Raw genomic sequence first — 16,709 nt, 5'->3', positions numbered from 1 at the left:
TGCATTTTTATATTTTCTCCTTTCATCAGTTAAGTTCAATATATCTTCTGTTACCGATGGATTTCTACTAGGCCTCGTCTTTTCACCTACTTGATCCTCTGCTGCCTTCCCTATTTCATCTCTAAGCTACCCATTCTTCTTCTACTGTATCTTTCTACTATCTTCTACTGTATCTTCTTCTGTCTCTTACCCTTGTTTTTGTCTATTGTTCCCTAATGCTCTATCTGAAACTCTCAACAGCCTCTGGTTCTTTCAGTTCATCCAGGTCCCATCTCCTTAAATTCTTACCTTTTTGCAGTTTCTTCAGTTTTAGTCCACAGTTCATAACCAATAGATTGTGGTCAGTCCACATCTGCCCCTGGAAATGTTTTACAATAGAATACAAATGGTAGCTTTGAGAGATGAAGTAGGGAAGACAGAAGAGAATCACTTAGGTAAACATAAAATTCATAGTAGAAATCCCTACATAACAAAGGTGATATTGAATTTAATTGATGACAGGAGAAAATATAAAAATAAAGCAAATGAAAGGAATACAGATCTCTAAAAAATGAAATTGGCAGAAAGTAGAAAATGATAGCTAGGAAAGGCTATAGGACAAATACACAGGATTAGATACTTGCATAACTAGGGAAAGAAAATTAGAGATGTTTGGAGAGAGGAAAAAAATTGTATGAATGTTTAGAGCTCAGATGGAAAGCTGTTACTAAACAAAGAAGGAAAAGGTTGAAGGAACATGTAGAGTGTCTATATTAGGGAAACAAAGTTGAAGGTAATGTTATAGAAAGAGGGGATGAAGTACATAACGAAAAGAGGGAGATAAGGTATCGCAAGAAGAATTCGGCAGAGCACTGGGAGACCTAAGTGTAAACTAGGCTCCCATAGTATAGACATCAGTCCCTCTGAATTATGGAACCCTTAGGAGAGCCAGCCATTACAAAATTATTCCACATGGTGTGCAATTTATATCAAATAGGTGAAACACTCTTGGACTTAAAGAAGAATGTAATAATTCCCTTCCAAAGAAGGCAGTTAATGATGGGTGTGAATAATACTGAACCATAGTTTAAGAAGATGGGGTTGTAAAATGTTGACATGAATTTTTTACAGGAGAATGGAAAACCTGGTAGGTACTGATCTCGGGGAATATTGGTCTAGTCTTTGGAGAAATGCAAGAACACGGGTCAATACTGACCTATGACTTATCCCAGAAGATATGTTGAAGGAAGGCAAATGTAAATTCATAGTATTTGTAGATTCAGAGAAAGCTGCTAATAACGTAGAGTGGTCTATGCCAGACTGCACTTAAGAACTGAAAGCAGAAATTGAGACTGTTGTGAGGCAGTGTTGTAGCCTGTACTCAATCTGTACCTTGAGGAAACTATAAAGGAAATCAAGGGTAAATTTGGAAACAGAATTAAAATTTGTTGGAGAGGTAATAGAAATACAGGTTTGCCAATAACGTAATTTTATAAAGAGACAGTAAAGGATTAACAGTTGAGTAGAATGGATTGTGTCTTGAAAAGAGATAAGATGAACACCATCAAAAGTAAAAAAATGGTTATGAAGTGTAATTGAATTCAATCTCATGATACCCATAGAATTAGATTAGAAAATGACACTAAAAGTAGCAGATGGTTGTATCTCCTGTACCACTTCCATCATTGCCCTTAGTTTCTCAGAGGCACTGCTATTCATTTTGCGAACTTTGTTGACTTAGTCTGAGTGTTTATTTTGATTATTTATTCACTTTGACTCTTCACTACTTTTCCCTTTCATCAGTTCTGTCATCTTTGAGTTTTTATATTATTTCCAGTTTCTGCTGTATCATCAGCACAACACATTTTCGCTTTACAGACATTGTACAGTAACAGAAACCAAATGAATACAGTATCCACTGTTACAATACAGTCTAGCACTTGAGGTGTTTGAGCAGCACATTGTTTACCACAATCGTGTTGTAACCTTAAATTACGTTCAATGGTGACCACTCCCACATAAAAGAACAATTTTAGCAGCAAAAACAATAATAAATAATAATAAAATCGAGAGTTTACTGTAATATCGTTGTCATCATAACCATAACATACAGCTGTGTGCTGTTTACTGCGTAGCTCTGACACATTAGATATTTATTTGTGGAAATAGTTATTTTTATTTTATTTATACACATTTAAAACTGTTACGACATGAATTTGTTGTAGTAATAATCTGAAATAAAACACTTAGAAAATACTAACAGATAGTTTGAAATTTCTGAAAAATACTTTCACTACATTTTCTTTGTTTACAGACATTGTTGGTCACTCTGATGTCAAGCATTTGAACAATACGGGAAAAATGAAAAATTCACTTAAAGCACCATCAGTGCAAAACAGCACTTTAAATAAGGAAAACATTTATACACCCAATATCACAAAAAGGAAAATAAAAAGAAATGACAGTATGAAATTACCTGTGAAAAAGAATCAAGAAAGTATGTTTCCCTCCAGGAGAGTCTCACCACCTGTTACGTGTAGTGGTAAGTATACAAATAGTGTAATATTTTTATTGAAATCTTCTGCATAAAGATGATCAGCATTTTCAGGGTGAAGCAAAATTCACACTTACATATTTTTGATAGAAACTATATGTCTAAGGAAGACAATATGGCAACAAAGTAATCACATGTATGACATGTCCACATTCAATACAGTTCAACTATGGTGCCCAAATTAGTGCAATGGATAGAATTTTTCAGAACAACAATTGAGTTTGAGTGTTTGATTTGGGTCTAGATGCGTTTTCTTAATTTAGAACTACCCAGTAGTGCTGTAGATATACTTTCTTTAACAATTTACATCCTATAACTATAGTTTTCTTAAAGTTGAACATAACAGTTGTTGGTCAGACATGTCAAAAATATTCATGACGACTAATAATTGCCTGCCATAGGACAGAAATAACTACTAAAATTACCAATGTGGAGATTCAGCGCACTGTGTGTGACTGGACACCTTTCACAAAACATACATAGCCTTAGAGCAGATGCTCAAAGTTATCTCAATTGTTGCTCAATACTTCTAAGAGACTGAGGGAATGTAGTCATTACAATGTGATGATAATAAAAATAGTAATAGCATTTAATAACCTTTGAAACCATTTGCTACTTCTACTGGTGAAGTGATGGACATGCAGGTGGTTAGCATTTATAGCACTAACTTATATAACTAGTGGTAGGAGGATATATTGAAAACTGGTGACAATGTAGCTGATATTGTGTAAAGTAATATAATTGGTTGCAGAACTATGTTGGATAAAAGGAGTAGGGTAGACCAAGAAAGGAGGGGGGGGGGGGGGGAGAGTGAGTGAGTTTATTTTATGGCCAGGAGACACTGTGTCAAAATATTGTGGCAGTAATTTATTGGTATCTAGTATTTCACATGAAATTTCATGAACCAATCTGTATGTCAGGAAAATTATTTTCCTTCATCCATTTTGTCAGAATCTGGCTCGATTCCTTGTTTGTGACTGTGTATCCTAAAAACTTGATCTGATTATTTATTCTTCACGGATTACTTCTTCTCCAAATTGACAGTTACTGCCGTTTTCCGGAAGCTTGCAGGACTTTATTAATTATATCCGAGTCTATGACTCAAAACTGATTAATAAATCATCCATGTAGGTGATGATTTTCTTTAATAATTTGTCCCCTAAATGTGTTCAATCCATATGACATTAATTTAAACTGATAAATATTCAATTATACAAAAGGGTGTTTATTTCCTTCTTTCATCGTCTAGCCCCGCTTGCCAAAAACTGCTCATGACATCGAAGCTGGTACAGTTTTTGGCACCTTTAAAACATAACAATTCCTTTAAACTTTCTGTTTTCCCCCTTTGTGGTAGAATAATTTTCTTGACTGTACTTGCATCTGATACCAATCTGATAGATCTGTCGTGTTTATTAACCACTTGTGCTGCTGTCTTGACATTTCAGTAATATTCTATCATTGCACTCATTTAGTTTCAAAATCTACAGCAACATGCATTGCATATGATGCAGGATAACTTTTAGTGTGGAACACGTCATTTTCTTTTACTTTCAGTTTAACCCTTTCAGACCTGATTTTTTTTCTGGAGAAAGGAAAATGTTTCTTTGTGTGGTAATGCTCTTAGATGATTTTTTTTAATGATTTTAGATGCAAGATTTATACAAAAATATATACCCATTTTCAAAACTTATGTTGTACAATTGGATTCATTTTATGGTCTAATTACAAAATAATATTTATTGCAATAAACACTGAAATTAAGTTCAACAATTAACAAGCACACTAACAATATTCAGTTATACAATGGAATATAGTGAACCAACCACATCTGTTTATTCTGGTGGCCACGAGCTACTGCACACTGCTCCATTGACCTGCTGATATATTAATAATGATGACCAGCAGTTGGCCGGCTGGGGTGGCCGAGCGGTTCTAGGCGCTTCAGTCTGGAACCGCGTGACCGCTACGGTCGCAGGTTCGAATCCTGCCTCGGGCACGGATGTGTGTGATGTCCTTAGGTTAGTTAGGTTTAAGTAGTTCTAAGTTCTAGGGGACTGATGACCTTAGAAGTTAAGTCCCATAGTGCTCAGAGCCATTTGGACCATTTTGAACCAGCAGTTGACACCACTTGCACATGATGGAAAAGTTGAACATTCGCAAATGTGTACCTCAGGTTTCCATTGAGAAAAAATACTTCTGTATTCTGCTTAGACACAATAAAAGTTAATATACACAATTGTACCCAAAGGCTGTACCATAGGGTAACCTCCATTTAATTCTTCTGTCTGATATTCAGATAAATCAAATGCCTTTTGAATGTTCTTAAGAATTCAACAAAGTTTCTACATTTTCTTCATTCTGGGTGCATTCTTTCTCCCTAATATAATAAGTAACAATTATCTAAGCTGCAGCTCCCTCCTTATCCACATTGATAAATCATAAGTCATGCACACAATGCACATATCTCCCATATTAGCACATCTGTAAATGCAACTTCTGTTCCTCATTACTTTCCTCAATATATAACATTTCCACAGCAAAATGCACTTCACATTTATCCACTATGTCCCTAAAATACACCCAACAGAAAATGACTTAACTGCCAGGAAGCTTGGTTCATAATTTTTACCGTCAATGTAAAACTTCAGTAATATCTGGTTTTTAATCGGCTTGTTTGTATTTACCGCAGCACTGATAACATGCACACTGCTCACAGAAAAAATGGTATCTATGCAGTCGCACTTAACTGTAGATGAATTTTATTCAATAATGCACAAACCTGACTACTGCTGTCCAGAAGCCCATCAGTACCAATAATACAATAAGAAGTCATTAACTGGTGTAGCACATCTTCAGTAATTACTTCCCACACTTGCACCAAGTCACATCACATCATAATACGTATCGCATTGAATATTATTAATTACAAATGCTGAATCATTAAGTGCAGTTTTGGTTTTGGACCGAGTCCCATCCGAAACATCATTTAGTTTAACTGTGAAGATCAGGCTGGCATGTGTTCATCTTTCTTTCTTGATCCAGGATCTGTAATCCACTTCACACCAATTACAATCATCCCTGGGCTGTCTGTAATCTGTGTTTCTGTGGGGATCATCTCCTCTTCTATCAGAACAATTTGTGGTCCATAATTTCTCTGAAATTTATCTTCATGTGATGAAAAATGTGCCTTGCAATTTTTCCTGTCAAGATTCCCTCAATCATGTTGGCTCCTTTCTTGATAAATATTCTCCATGTGATCCAAATGACACACTCCAGAATGAAATTTTCACTCTTCAGTCAAGGTGTGCTGATATGAAACTTCCTGGTAGATTAAAACTGTACCCTGTACTGAGACTCGAACTCTGAGGACAGATTGAATCATGCTTGGGTACCTTATTCAATAGAGCACTTGCCAGTGAAAGACAGAGGTCCTGAGTCTCAGTCCAAAATGTAGTTTTAATCTCCCAGGATGTTTCATAACAGGTACTCCCTGAATTTTGTCTTGCTGTAGAATCTGTGGGAATGCTTTAGTGGAGGGTGGTGGAGAGTCAGGAACCGCCAGAAGGCTGTATAATCTTCTGTACAGATAGTAGCTCATAGTACATTTCAGGGCCACATCAGGCAGTGCTGGAAGTTAGTCCTCAACCCAAGGGCACCAGCAGCTTAGTGTGGCCAGGCTTGGTGTGACATTGTATAGTCAGTCCTGTGGCATACCAATGTCACGTCTGAGTGTGAGATGCTGAGCCCACAAGGACATCAAAAGTGAAATGTACTGACATCCAGGGAGTGAATGTGACACCGGCACCTGGCTAGCAGTAACTGCCGTTGACAAGACCCAGTGGCTTAATGGGTAGAAGGATTTCAGTGCGACCCTCTACCCATCAGGCAGTGACTGGATCCCCTTTCCAGGGAGCTGATCCTATCAGAGAAGGCAGAGTGCCTGTGGTTGTATGGCAGATGCCAACACTGTAACGATTGACTTCTTGAAACTTGTTGCTTCAACTAGTGCTCACACGGCCAGTATTTATTTGCTCTAAAATGAGTCTTGTGGTGTAGCGGCTACAGAAGTTATAAGTACCACATGTCGTCTCCCTGGTTATGGTAAGGTGGAGGGTGACGCATGGTGCACTCCATGGGTCATTACTGAGTCATTGTATTGCAGCATATGGCCTATTATGGCATCAAGCTTGTGTCATTACAGTGCAAAAAAACAATTATGCTTTCATAGTCCACAGACATTTTTGTCACCAGTATTTGTTCCCTAAAGCTGTTTGAAATTCATTAAGTTTTACATTTTTCCAATGCTTTATTGCCCCACACATGAGCTCCATCTTTTAAATGTTTTTCTGTTTTCTGATTTTCTGAACATATTTCAGGGAAAATCTTTCAAAACATTTTGATGTATGTCATTGGGTATATCCCATGAACTGGCTTTAATTCCTGAAGTCCTGTTTTAAACTGTGACACATGATGAATCCAGCTGTGATAACAAGTTCACTCTTTCATTCATTGATTACTGTATTAATCCCATTCTCCAAATATTGCAATTAAATTTTGCCATATTGTCAACACTATTGTGTGCCACTTTGCTTGCGTTAGTAATCGAACCAGACATTTCAGCTGCTTTTTTTTTTTTTTTTTTTTTTTTTTTTTTTTTTTTTTTTCCCCCCCCCCCGCTCAACCATTTGTTCTTTGAACTGTGTTTTAACACTGATGATTTAACCGTGAAATTATAGCATTTACCATGAAATTCTGCCTTGAGCACTTCATGCTATTGCAAAATTAAGTAAAGAGTTCATTTTTGTATGTTTTAATTCATCCCATACTTCATGTAGGAGGTTATACCCAGACCAGTGAAAAATGTCACTTGATAGCTAGCGTGTAGTTGGCTATACTGCGATTGCGGGGTTGCAATAGTTGCCACCGCATACGCCCGCAACTCTGAAGTACGTTTTGTAAATGTAAGCTACAATCAACATTTATACGTGAGTGCAACAAATTACATTTTTCTAACAGTGGAGAGGATGACAACATATACTAAGCGTTTGATAGTATATGAAACTGGGAAATAAAAACACCCAAAGTTAATGACAATATGTATGAAAATGCGTTCCAAATGGTTACTGTAATAGCTGCGTGTAAAAGTCTTATAATAATGTAAACCTAAGCATACCGAATAATATGCTACCCACACTCTTAGAAAGAAATAAAGCAAAACATGCATAGCCTACTCGATTGCAGGGAGAAAGAATTAATTCTGTATTCATTTACACTCACCAATTTGCGATGTCAATGGTGCAGCTCCAACAAGTTCTCTTTCACTATCATTGAAATCGGCGCCAAAACCATTATCATCATCATCATCATCATCATCATCATTGAGAGAAATCATTAATTGTTAGTTTTCATTTATAATGCCGTCTGTAGTCTCTGCTTCTCTTAAGAGTTTAGCAACATGTTCTACTTTCTTCCTGCATGAGATAGTGTCTACAGTAGAAAGCCTTTCACATAGCAGTCTTTCCAATTCAGTTATAGTAAAAGTCTTTTTGTTACTTCTAATGTATACCTTGACTTCACTCCAAACCAATTCAATTGGATTAAAATGGCAGTGTTAATGTGGTAGCCTAATTACCAAGTGACCCTGTTCGCTTGCAATTTAATCTGCAAGGTATTTAGGCATTACAGTCTTATTTTGTTTAATGAGCGAGTATAACAACAGCTTTGTCATGCTCATGTCCACAGCAATGTCTCTCGCCTCTAACCTCTGCACCATAGTTTCTTTAAGGTCGCTAGTGGCAGGAGTTTTATCTAAACTCATGGAATGTTACAGTGCATTGTCCATCACAAACACTGTCAGAACACTAAACTGGAACAACAGATTTTTAAATCACTGTAGAAATTTTGGGTGGTTCATATCCTCATGATAGTCAATGGTTTTTCTCAAACAAAAAATTAAGTTCTTCAGGCACAAAGCTGTTTGAAGATCCTGCATGGGCCACAATTAATCAGGATCCCCTTCCTGTTGGCTGATGACCACTGTTATCCAGAGTGTCATCTGTCCAGCATTTCTCAACTGATTCTCCAGTGTTGACCCAGGTTTTATCTAACCATTTGACTGAGTGAGTGTATGTCCTTTCCTACAATTTTGTTTAAGAAACTGGTACGAGCTGAAATGACTTGAGCTTTCTCAAGTAACAGTTTTCGTCCATCTAACTTCTTAAAACGGACTCCCATACTTTTTAATACCATCTTAAGTGGTGATTTTGTCCCTGAAAAAAGTTCACTTTCTTTTAAAGAAATTAGCAACTTCGCTGTTGTGGGGTATTCTTTCCGTATCCGTATATGTGCCGATGAATTGCATCAGATTGGAAAGAATCAATATCTGTAACAGGATGAGGCTACTTTCTTTCCTTTCCAGGAGTACTTAAACACACAGTTTTTTCCTCAAGGGAGTTTTCTTCCACGCTGTTTACTTCAGTGTCTTGTAAGTCTTGAAGTAGCACCCCTTCCCGTATAACTGTTCTTCGACAGAGTTCTAGAGTTTCCGAGGTACGCTCTAAAACTTTATCGGCAGGAGTCGGCACATGCCCATGAACAGAAACAAATTCTTTTTCTTGCTCGCAAAACTCGCGCGTCCTTCATAACAATTCCAAACCCTGACTATTTAATGGCAATCCACAGTGCAACGGATTGTCGCTTGGTGAACAACATAGTTTTAGAGACATTGTTTAATAAACAGAAACTGTAATTGAGGCGGTAACACAACAAAACACAAAAGCAGGTGTTCGCACAGTAACATACTATGTTTACACAGTAGCTGGCAATGTGGTAGTGTTGACACCGGAACCAACTTTTGTTCGGTGCTGTTATTGGTTCAGAAGATGCAACGCCTCACTTTCCTCACTTGTTTCAGTTATATAGCCAACTTTACAGCACTTTGGGAGTGTCCGTGAAGTGACATGTTTCAGCAGCCTGGATATATTTCCTGCATTGATATTCTTATTTAAACTTGGAAGCTGTTAGTGCCTGAATCTGTGCCTCTATTAATGACTTCACACATAATTATGGGTTGGATAACTGGCATTGATAATTATGGGTTGGATAACTGGCCAATATTGTGGCCAATTTCACTTTATTGTTTTCACTAATTTGACTACTTTCAAAATTTCCTGCACTTTCTTATGGCTCTGAATACAAATACAGTCATTGTTCTTTGTACTGTTAGCCATAGTTGATCCCATTCACTTAAGTCCAGCACAGATAAAAGTAGTTCATAACTATCCTCAGTAATATTTAAAACAACAATCAACGCTGCTGGGGTATTGCGCCATGCAATTCAGAACAAGAGAAGGGGGTATGCTGTCAAAGGGGGTGCATTTGCATCAGGATAACACTCGGCTGCACACCACTAAAGCCACCAATGAGCTCATTGCAAAATTTGGATGGGGTATTGTCAAACACCAACCTTACAGCCCGGACTTAGCCCCAAGCGACTACGATCTCTTCCCTGACATAAGAAACACCTGGGTTGAATGCATTTCAGGTGGGTTTTTTTTTTTTTTTTTTTTTTTTTTTTTTTTTTTTTTTTTTTTTTTTTTTTTTTTTTTTTAAATACTTGGTCGTTGGTTATGCAAAAATATATTAACCTCAGTGACGATGATGTAGAAAAAGTAGTTAAGGTATGAACTTTCCAAAAATGTATGCATTCATGAAATAAACATGTTTTACACTGCGGAAAAAAGGTACCTTATTTTATGGACACCCCTCATACCAACTTGTGGTAAGACAGAACAATCTTAGGACAATACTGAAAACATTGTTAACCAATTGCCTCAAACGAACAGTAAGACAGATCATTTCTCGAAAAATGTTTTAGACCCTCTGGCTACCATCAGGACATATCTTTTGGGTGCAGCAACATAGAGCAAGGTAATCGAGGTTTGTTCGACGCGAGTGTCATGGGACTGTTAAAAAGTTTGAATCGGCAGGAGCTTGAAGATAGATATAACATAAATTATCCCATGGAAACCTATTTTGAAGTTTCAAGAACCAGTATTACGTGAAGAGTGTAAAATTCTGTTTCAGCTCCGTGTGTATTACTCCTGCAGATATTGCAAGGGTGAGACTAGGCTAGTTACAGTGTGCACACATACAAAGAAGCATTCATTCTCCCCATGCTCCTTATGCAGTTAAGGCAGGAAGAAACTTTTTATCATGTGAGGCAATTCTAAGTATTATCTGCCATGTACTTAATTGGTTTGCAGAGTATGTATTTAGGTATAGACAGTATTTTATGAATGACATGTGTGGTAACAGTGTGACCTAAAGTTTAGCCCTACAGGGAAATGCAGTAAGGTAAGTTCTGGCAGAATGTAAATAATTTAGAAGTAAAGGACACCACTTAACTAATTGTATAAGTGTTTAGTCATAGACATGCATTTTGTGTTCAGCAGGCATACTGTGTGTGTGTGTGTGTGTGTGTGTGTGTGTGTGTGTGTTTGTTGATAGTATCAAACAAGCAGTGTTCCATGTTTCTTCACACCTTTAACAAGCTACGAGGGTAACCCCAAAAGTAAGGTCTCCTATTTTTTTTATTAGTACAGAACTCTGTTTGTGTGGCAGTTGGTCACACTATTATGAAGAGTGCTTCACGCGCTGTGTGTAAACATGCGCAAACTGCGCTGAGGCACTCAGTCTTGGCTTGGCAGCCATTGATAATGAAGCTCCCGTTGGATGTTACTGACAAGTGCGAATTGCACGCAGTTATTCGGTTTTTGAATGCAAAGGGCACTGTGCCGATTGAAATCCGTCGCCAATTGACAGAAGTGTATGGTGAGTCGTGCATGGATGTCAAAAATGTTCGTAAGTGGTGTAGAGAGTTCGCAGGTAGTCGGACCGAAAATTAACGATGAACAAAGGAGCGAGAGACCGTCAATTTCTGAGGAGACAGTGTTGAAGGTTGAGCAAACCATGTGTGAAGATCGGCGGATCACCCTGGATGATCTCTGCACATTGCTTCCTGAGGTTTCCCGAAGCACCACTCAGAGTTTTAGCGGAAACATTGAACTACCAGAAGGTGTGCGCAAGATGGGTGCCATGCATGCTGACTGAGGCCACATAAGGCAACGAGTTGATGCTTCCCGCACATTTCTTCACCGCCTTGCAGCTGAACAGGACAACTTTCTGGACTCCATTGTCATGGGTGACGAAACCTGGGCATACCACTTTACACCTAAGACCAAGCAACAATCACACCAGTGGCGGCATCCTTCTTCGCCAAAACCACGGAAATTCAAACAAACACAGTCTGGTGGTAAAGTCATGACAACTGTTTTTTGGGATCGGAAAGGGGTATTGTTGGCCAACTTTATGCCCACTGGGACCACAATTAACTGACAGGTACTGTGAGACTCTGAAAAAACTCACAGGCAATTCAGAACCGGAGAAGAGAAATGTTGAGCAAGGGCATACACATTCTCCATGACAACGCATGTCCATACATCGCTCGGCAAACCGTTGCTCTCCTGCAACAGTTTCAGTGGAACATAATCACCCACCCACCCTATAGTCCTGACTTGGCACCCAGTGACTATCACCTGTTCCCTAAGTTAAAAGAACATTTGGCTGGAAAGCAATTCAGCTCCGCCAACGAGATGAAAGAAGAGGTTCATAACTTTCTGAACATCATGGTAGCAAGCTGGTATGACATGGGGGTACAAAAACTGCCACAGCATCTACAAAAGTGCATTGACAGAAATGGTGATTATGTCGAAAAATAGCTAAATGTTCAAGCTGTAAACAGATGTAAACCGTTGTGGAAATAAACAGGTCTATGTACTTATAAAAAAAAAAATGGGAGAAGTTACGTTTGGGATTACTCTTGTATAATGTGCTCGATATACTTTCTAACAATTGAACCTTTACTGAGCCTGTTGTTCTTGTTTTCACAGTTTCTTGAACGAGTATTTTCATTTTGCTTAGCAGAAGATCATGACCAGTATCCAGTTCTGTCCCTCAATATGTCGTAATACATGGAAAACGAGATTTTCTTATTCACTTTTTACACTGCATAAATAAAAACTTATTCTGTATGGTTTGATGTGGTCTGCCACGATTTCCTCTTCTCTGCCAATCTCTTCACCCCAGAGTAGCACATGAATGCAACATGATCAATAATTTGTTGTATTTATTCCAGTCTGTCGTCCTCCTCCAAATTTTGTCTTTTACTGTTCCCTCTAGTATCAGTTCTTTCCCAATGTTATGACACATTTTCTGTCATCCTGTCCATTCATTTACTCATAGTTAATCTTTTCTATACACATCTTTTCATGCAAATCCTTTGGATGTCTTAATGACTTAGAAATTTCTGTCTCAACTTAATGCCTTTGTTCAGTATTTTTTGCGGCGAGGAATGATGTGTTCTCCAGTGCCATTCTAGTTCTCGTAAAACCTCTTCGCTTCATCCGTGATTTCTTATTTTACTTCCAAGGTAGCAGAATTCTTTCAGTTTGTGGGCCTCAGTTTTTATAAGATTTTTGCTAATCTCATTTCTGTTGCTCTTCAGTACTTCAGTCTTCCTGTGGTTTGCTTGGTTTGTACTTTATGCACAGTAGCTGTTCATTCCTTTAAACAGGTTCTCCAATTCTTCCACATTCAGAATGAATTTTATGTTGTTTCTGTATTGTATGATCACAAGTCTTTCAAAGTTCTGCCAAACTTTGCCTCTAATACTGGATCCACTATGTCTTCTAGTTCAGCATCCATTTCTTCTTTTGTCACGTTAGCCGACAGTTCTTACCCTTGGTGGAAGCATCTAATTTTCCACTTTACAGCTATTGGCTTTCTCCTATGTATTTAATAGTATGATTAGTTTCACAAACTTAATGTTCACACTTTTGCTCTGAAACTCACATAATTTATTTTGCCTACCTTTATGATGGACCTGTCTTTGCAAAGAACTCTCTCTGTGTCTTTTTGTGATTGAAACTGCTGTATTCATTTTTCTTTTCACTTGAACTTGTTTTATATTTCCTTCTAAAGTAAATGAAATGAAATATTTCTTGGTTACACCCAGTTTATTTGTAGTTACTCTTAAAGCCTTCAGTGTTGCACCTGAGTTACTTGTAGAATGCACTAGATAGACAAAGCTAGTTTTTTTTTTAATTCCATTTAGTAACTTGACGTATGGGGAATTAATAGATATAAAACTAGTCATTAGTGTACCTCGGTGCAACAATTTTCTGAAACCAAGTGATCATCGTGCAGTCTATTAAGGGAGAGCTAATAACGGAACGTCATCTTTGGCTTCTTATTTTTAGTCGTACCACCACCGCCACCACTGGAACCACAATTCTTACGTTTGCTTAAGTACAATGCTTGCATAACTCTGTTCACTGAATTTCAATTTCTTTAATTTTTGATTATCATATTATTTCATATCTTATTGCCAAAATCAATTAGTCGTGGTTACTGTTGATAAATTAATGCAGTAAGGTTATTCTGAAACTGATACTACTTTATTCTGGAAAGTAACAAAAACTGAATAATAAAAGAAAAATATTTGTGTTTTAGGCATTGCCAATCACCAGCAAGTGGTAAAACCTGCAGCTAGCAGACACAGAAATATCGTCAGTGCGCCACCAAACTGCATTTATGGGTAATTTTTGTTATGTATAGTAGTCACTTTAGCTCTTAGCCTGAATCCAGATTTTGTAAAACATGGTGTAAATACAAAGGTTGTGACGAAGAGTAAGAGGATCATCAGAAGTCCAATAAGACGTGGAGAATATGAATTTATACTTACAATGCAATGAGTAAACATGTGCTCTAATATCTGTTTTTAATGCCTTCATGATATGTAAACTTGCTCATTTGTGAGAGGCAGTGCACATTACATTGATTTTTATTTTGCTGTAGCACTTTTGTGTTGGGAAAGCCTTTTGGGATTGCTCTCACTTTCTTAACCCTATTAAATTACTTTGCTGTGGCCTCTAGTCATTATTCAGTAACGCCTTACTAAGATCTGCAGTATTTGGTCAAACTATATTTTCAGTTTCATTCAGGACATAATAATATAGTAATCCAGATTTATGATATGGGATAACCACTGATATGTAGACAGTAGCACAGTGTACTTTTAAACTATGTAAATCATGTCATACCCCTAATCACACCTTATTTTGTTGTTCAAATTTCTAAGAAGCAGAGTAAGAAAATTTCACAATTTATGTAGGTTTTTTTTGATTTGTAATGCTTCACAAGAATATCTCTCATCACTTACAGTTTATTGACTGGTGCATCATTCGTTTCTCTGTCACTTTTAGCACACATTTAGAAAACCCCAATTTCTGTTAAACAGAGTTCCTCTCTATTTGGAAGGTATACAGAAAATTGTAGGAGTGGGTGAGTGAGTGTAATCTTGTTAGCTTACGAACTGATTTTTAGTAGTGTGCCGCATCTGTAGAATATGTTCATAGTACATTGTTCAAAAGAATTAGGGGAACACGTGTACCAACATCCATTGTGTGAGATCTATTATCATCTGTTGGCTTTGTTATTCGTTAGTGTCAGGTGACCCCATAGAAGAAAGTGAGCACCGGTGTCCCAATGTTTCCCAGTGAGGTACTCAGGTGGCAGTCACCCTGTGAGGACGTTGTAGTCAACCGAGCAAATGCAGTGTGCCACCTTAATGCGGTGAAAGTTGCAAGGACAATCTGTTTTATCCAAAAAGGATGGACTTTTGGCTGTGTTGCTGCAGATGCCAATGCCTCTCAATGTCATCAATAGGTTGTGGAAACACTACATGGAGACAGGTCAAGATCACAGACACATTACAAACACCACGTGAAGACAGATATCTGACCATCTCTATGTTGCAACATCATACGGATACCGCCAGAGCACTTCAAAACAATCTAAGAAGGGCCACTGGAGCTGCCACGTCTGATCAGAATATAATGAACAGGTTAAGAGATGGACCATATCACCCAGACTCCTGTTAGCATACCCCCACTTGACGCATCATCTTGCAGCTCGCCATAGTTCTGCCATTCCCATGTCAACTTTAAAATTTGTCACTGACAAAATATGTTACTCACCAACAAGTCCAGATATCCTCTGATACAAGATGATAGCCATTTCCATGTGCGGAGACGGTCAAATGTTAGTTTTTTTTTATATTGTGGGGAGGCTTCAGTGTTTACATCTATACGGATCTTGTCACTCTCCACAGTCACATTACTACCAGGCAGTACACAGAACAGGTCCTGTTCGGCCATGTGCTGGCTGTTGCACACAATGATGGCCTCTAATTCTTTCTAATGCCACTGCCCATGTGACAGGTGTCAGCAAGGTTCACATGCAAAGCCTGGACATTTAAGTAATGGAATGGCTGACAGTGAGTCCCGATCTAAACCCCATTGTGCTGTGTGGGTCATGCTTGGCAGACTTGTTTCGTGGTCATCCTGTTCCACTACAGACTCGCAAAGAACTCCCATGGGCTCCCATTGAAGAATGAGAATGGATCCCGCAGTGTGGTCTCCATAGACTTACATGGAGCAGGCCACATAGTTGGCAGGCACTGCTTGTGGACGGCACACACATTATTCAAGCTCTCAGAATCCAATGAGCCGCATCCAGGATGATGAGGTGAATGATAGTTTCCACTTTGTTTTTGACATCGGTTAACATTTCAATTCTTCTTATGTAAATGGTCAAGGACGTAACAATGATTCATTGCATACTTAATCTGTGAGAGATAAAGGTATAATCAGTCCTCAGTTATTGCTCAGTGGAGTATGGCAGACATATAAACTCCTATTCCCCTATTTCTCTTGAGCAGTGTAAATGTGTTACTCAGAAGAAAAGGATGGGGGATATTTATAGGCACACTGAACACTCTTGTATAGAACATGAGAACTTCTACTAGAGAGACTAATCAGTGTTTTGTTTGCCAGCAAAGTAATTTTTGTACAAAAGTAGTATTGCGTAGTTATTGTTACTAATTCAAGAAAAACTCCAGTATTATTACTATGTTAGCGATACTTTGGAGTTGATTATATCTCAGACTAATTTTTTGAATCAGTGTGAGCTATGCGAGAAAGACACAGGAAAGGTAAATAGAAAAGTTTGGTTTGCTTGATGCAGTCTGAGAAAATGTATAGCGTCTGCAACTGCA

At 38.0% G+C, this 16,709-nt stretch overlaps 1 protein-coding gene across 1 annotated transcript in view; it reads left to right on the top strand.

Moving 5' to 3' along the window:
- The window catches only part of LOC126188554 (uncharacterized), a 152,779-nt gene that overhangs the window by 124,808 nt on the left and 11,262 nt on the right, over positions 1 to 16,709 (top strand). Inside the window, exons 11-12 of the mRNA XM_049930154.1 lie at positions 2,294 to 2,521; positions 14,105 to 14,189. Of these exons, the coding sequence (XP_049786111.1) occupies positions 2,294 to 2,521; positions 14,105 to 14,189 (313 nt within the window). The remainder of the gene's footprint in view (positions 1 to 2,293; positions 2,522 to 14,104; positions 14,190 to 16,709) is intronic.

This window comes from Schistocerca cancellata, chromosome 5 (genome assembly GCF_023864275.1).
Source record: "Schistocerca cancellata isolate TAMUIC-IGC-003103 chromosome 5, iqSchCanc2.1, whole genome shotgun sequence".
Classification (NCBI taxonomy): domain Eukaryota; kingdom Metazoa; phylum Arthropoda; class Insecta; order Orthoptera; family Acrididae; genus Schistocerca; species Schistocerca cancellata.
This window is presented reverse-complemented; position numbering and strand designations above follow the sequence as displayed.